Source organism: Euphorbia lathyris, chromosome 9 (assembly GCF_963576675.1).
Source record: "Euphorbia lathyris chromosome 9, ddEupLath1.1, whole genome shotgun sequence".
Lineage (NCBI taxonomy): Eukaryota > Viridiplantae > Streptophyta > Magnoliopsida > Malpighiales > Euphorbiaceae > Euphorbia > Euphorbia lathyris.
Genome location: NC_088918.1, coordinates 11,937,769 through 11,942,733, shown reverse-complemented (window position 1 = coordinate 11,942,733; position 4,965 = coordinate 11,937,769). Strand labels below are relative to the sequence as shown.

Here is a 4,965-nt window from a genome sequence, read left to right as displayed (position 1 = left end):
CATGGTAGCCCTAGGTTTCGCCATTCATTTCTATTATTATAATTTAAATATCTATTTTATCCTTATATATAAAATCAAAGTAAAAAAGAAGTAATTGTAAAAAATGAATTATTTAAAAAGTTTGCTGAAACTTATTTTTATCAATTATAATTATATATATTAAGCTAGTGATTCATAATAAAAAAACATTATATAAAAGTTCATAGTAAAATTAGTTATAAACATTAAATTTGATTAAAGTGTTTTATCATTCATTTAAATTTAAAATTGCATTTTTAACATACAAAAATAAATTTTTATATATTCATTAATTACTTACATAAATCATTTCCAACTGTAAAGTTTTGAACTTTAGATATAATTGTAATGAGTTGTATAATCTAGCCAAGTTTGATAGTATTGAAAATTAACTATTTATTAACCATGAATTTAATGTATACTATCATAACTAATTAATAATTAAATCTGTCAAATTAAAAAATTAACTATTTAATTGATAAGAATAATTTTTTTTTTTTTGAAGATCTCAAGATTGTATTTCTATATAAATAATTTTTAAAGATTTTAGAAATCCTTGAATAGGATCAATTAAAGAAAATTTAGAATTAAATTGAATTATTGATTTTCTTGAGATATAATTTTAGGATACTTTTTTTCTCAGATCGAAATGAAAGTACCATTAGATATAATTTTAAAATTTTTTCTACTTTATGATTTAAGTTTGAGAAAATCTTAGAGATTCATAAACCGAATCACAATCCGAATAAAAAGATTTATACTTGAATATAATACTGACTTTTTATTTAGAATCAGCAGTAGTGTTCACATGAACCATGACTAGCGTTATACCTAGATTTATAATTATAGGATGAAAATCAAAATCATCCAAAAACTTAGATTTAACGGTAACTGAACAAATTCATTTAATCGTATTAGAATCAAAACCGAACTCTACAATTAATCATGATTAGATATAAATTTAGAGATTTTCAGGGTTAATCCTTAAAAGGGATCCTTAAGGGAATTATTCACAAACTCGTAATAGTTGGAAAATAATTCTCTTTACGGTCCACTCTCTTTACAGTGGTGGGCCCACTATAATGGAACCATTTCAGTGGTGGATCCGTTATAATGTGACCATTTCAGTGGTGACCCACTGTAATGATCCAAATATAAAAACAACTTTTAAACTATTTTACCGAGCTACTGCCGTAATGAATTGTTTTTAACCTTTGAGTTAAAAACATCTTTAAAAGAATTATTTTCCAATATTATTAGATTGAGAATAATTCTCTTAAAATACCCGAAATTTAACCAAAATTTTCAAAACTCAAAATTAAAGGGGTGTTTTGTTGCTTATTTTCATGCTCATGTTTGCATTTTCACTTCAAAATGGAGAGTTTTAGGTGTTTGTTTAATAACCTCCTGATTACCTTTTACACCAGAAAAGTAGCATTTTACAAAAGCAATGAATCTCTGCATTTTGGAAAAGCATTTTTTTCCGACCGCAAATAGCAAATCATAACAACAAACAACAAATAACATGTAAAACAAACGGATCCTAAATTCAACATAATCGAACCAAACCGGACCGAACTAATACAATGCTGCTCCAAGTCAAAGACATGGATTGAACAAATTTAAAAAAGCAAAAATTGCAAACTCAAAGTGGGTTGGTGAAAATATAGTAGGTAAGGAGAGTTGGTGAAAATCCGGGAGCCACCGGTTTCTCCGGTAGATCCATTATGTGACCACCGTCCCGTCGTTTTCCTCCACCGACTTAAATCAATCCTCACCCTCCATTTTCTTCATCCAACGGCTCCGATCTTCCCCCATTTCCACTTCTGACATCCACATATGGACCCACACGCACAGCTCTAAAATATATATTAATTCCTTTTTTTATAATATTAAATTTTAAGACAATTTCACTATAAATATGGACGCAAAACCTCCATTTACAGTCGTCAAGAGTTCTTTAGCTTAAGGACTCATTGAAAGGTCAGATCTTTGACTGCACATTCAGATCTACAGATCTAAATTTCAACTCCGGCTTCTTTCAATTTCATAGGTTCGTCTTCAATTCTCTTTGTTTTGGATCATTTAAATCAGTTTCCATTTCTGTTAATTACTTCAATTTTTAGCTAATGATGAGCAAACGTTGTAAGATTTTGCTTCTTTGGAAGTTTTTTTAATAGATCTAAGTGTTTAGGATACTGATTTTTGGATTTTTGGAGATTTTTTACAATTTATAGTTTAGTGTAAGCTGCCATTTCTTTTCAGTGTGAAGCAAATGCTGGATTTGGGGGGTTTTTAGTGGGAATTGATTCAATTAGGGTTTTTAAGCTCAGATTTCTTTGAGGATTGAAGATAAAGTAGAATTTCCTTTGACGTTTGTGGTTGATTTGAAGTTGAATTAGGCAGATCTGATTCTTGCTTTTTTGTTTGTTTATTATTTTATGATTAACCATTAGTTTGATCTGAAGATATAGATATTCATGAACTATAGCTTGATAAAAATGGAATTCTACATCAGATTGAAGTTCAAATCAACAAAAATCTGTTAAAAATTAACAAAATGATTTGGATTTTTTAGTGGATGTTTGTTGATTTTGATGTTACAATGATATGAATTTGAGGGGTTTTATGTTAAACGAGGGGTTTTAATGTAGTAGGTCCATAGTTCAGGGACCATGTATGTATTTTGCCCATAGTTCAGGGACCATGTGAGGAATTATCTGTTTGCTGAGGTACTATAAGTTTCAGATTTTCAGATTTTGATTGTGTTCTTTTGTTATTTGCAGTTGCTAGAATGGAAACCTTCCTATTCACATCCGAATCCGTGAACGAGGGTCACCCCGACAAGCTATGCGACCAGGTTTCGGACGCGATCTTGGATGCTTGCCTCGAGCAAGATCCCGACAGCAAGGTTGCCTGTGAGACTTGCACCAAGACCAACATGGTTATGGTCTTTGGTGAGATCACAACTAAAGCCGATGTAGACTACGAGCAGATCGTTCGTGACACTTGTCGTAATATTGGATTCGTGTCTGATGATGTTGGTCTTGATGCTGATAAGTGCAAGGTCTTGGTTAACATTGAGCAGCAGAGTCCTGATATTGCCCAGGGAGTCCATGGTCATCTTACCAAGCGTCCGGAGGAAGTCGGTGCTGGTGACCAAGGTCACATGTTCGGGTATGCCACCGATGAAACCCCCGAGCTTATGCCACTCACCCATGTTCTCGCAACCAAGCTTGGCGCTAAACTCACTGAAGTCCGCAAGAACGGTACATGCCCGTGGTTGAGACCCGACGGGAAAACTCAAGTTACCATTGAGTACTACAACGACAATGGCGCGATGGTTCCAGTTCGTGTCCACACCGTTCTCATTTCAACACAACACGATGAAACTGTGACTAATGATGAGATTGCTGCTGATCTCAAAGAGCATGTTATCAAGCCAGTCGTCCCCGAGAAGTACCTCGATGAGAAGACCATTTTCCACCTCAACCCATCTGGCCGATTCGTCATTGGTGGCCCACATGGAGACGCTGGACTAACCGGCCGCAAGATTATCATCGACACATACGGTGGTTGGGGAGCCCACGGTGGTGGTGCTTTCTCCGGGAAAGATCCCACCAAGGTCGACAGGAGTGGAGCCTACATTGTTAGGCAGGCTGCCAAGAGCATTGTCGCCAACGGGCTTGCTCGCCGGTGCATTGTTCAGGTCTCTTACGCTATCGGTGTGCCAGAACCATTGTCGGTTTTCGTTGATAGTTACGGCACCGGAAAGATCCCCGACAAGGAAATTCTAAAGATTGTTAAGGAAACTTTCGATTTCAGACCCGGTATGATTTCCATCAACCTCGATCTCAAGAGGGGTGGAAATGGCAGGTTCTTCGATCTCAAGAGGGGTGGAAATGGCAGGTTCTTGAAGACAGCTGCATACGGACATTTCGGAAGGGATGATGCAGACTTCACCTGGGAGGTAGTCAAGCCCTTGAAATGGGAGAAACCTCAAGAGTAAGTGCAGCTTGATCGTCCGGTAATCGAATAATCTGCTTGATTTATTGTCCGTGGCAGCTTCTCCGGAACCGAAAAACCGAAAAGTCTTCATAATGTTTGCTTGTTTTGAATTAATTTTTTCTTCTATTGTATTTTTTTTTTTTTTTTTTTACCATAAAATTATATATGGCAAATTGAGTCTTAAAAAAAAGATATGTAGAGAGGAGCTGCTTGTTAAAAAAGAGTAGAATTGAAAAGAGTCAGCTGCTGTCTACAGATATAATGTCATTTGTTTGATAATGAAATCATAAAAATTCATTTGTTATTATTTTGTTCTTTAGTTTATTGATTTTTGTTTTTTTTTTTTTTGACACAAAGAAACAATTCATTAAAGATCAAATCATACGCGCACAATAGATAGTCAGACTGAGAGCTGGTGTCCGAACAACAGAAAGGACAACCTGGTTCACTGACGAAAATAAACCAGATATAATAAAGTATCAAAACAGAGCTAACAAGGTTCTAAATACCACAAACAAAATTCTAACTACAGATTTAACACAAAGGTCAAGAACACCGTGTATAAAATCTGTAAAGAAACAAAACACATTTGAAACCATATCCTTGAGCTCGTAGGAAGCTTTCTGAACCTCATGACCTCCATCAGTCGGCTGAAAAGGAAGATCCCAAGAACAGACCCGGAAATCTCGTACTAACCACATATGGTTGCACGGAGGTACTAAAACTTGAGCAATAACAGCAAACATGTTGATGAGGGCGAGGAAACCGTTGACGAGAGAACCGTTTAATTAGCATCCGCGAGGACAATATTTTCAAAAGATTACAAAATTTAATTTGGGTAAATTACACCCAAGGCCACTGAACTTTACTCATTTAACATTGTGGCCGTTGAACTTCAATTCTTAACGGTATGACCATTAAACTTTATACTTTTTGTCA

General features: G+C 35.2%; 1 protein-coding gene across 2 annotated transcripts; it reads left to right on the top strand.

Moving 5' to 3' along the window:
* The first annotated feature begins 1,912 nt into the window (after nt 1–1,912).
* On the top strand, nt 1,913–4,333 carry LOC136207485 (S-adenosylmethionine synthase 3). Of its 2 annotated transcripts, XM_065998736.1 has the most exons (3): nt 1,914–2,071; nt 2,805–3,894; nt 3,928–4,333. In XM_065998736.1, exons 2-3 carry the CDS (start codon nt 2,813–2,815, stop codon nt 4,025–4,027), a joined length of 1,182 nt encoding a protein of 393 aa, XP_065854808.1. In that variant the 5' UTR covers nt 1,914–2,071; nt 2,805–2,812; the 3' UTR covers nt 4,028–4,333. The 2 variants fall into 2 exon arrangements, with proteins under 2 accessions (XP_065854807.1, XP_065854808.1); XM_065998735.1 differs by having other exon boundaries at nt 1,913–2,071; nt 2,805–4,333.
* Nucleotides 4,334–4,965: the final 632 nt, after the last annotated feature.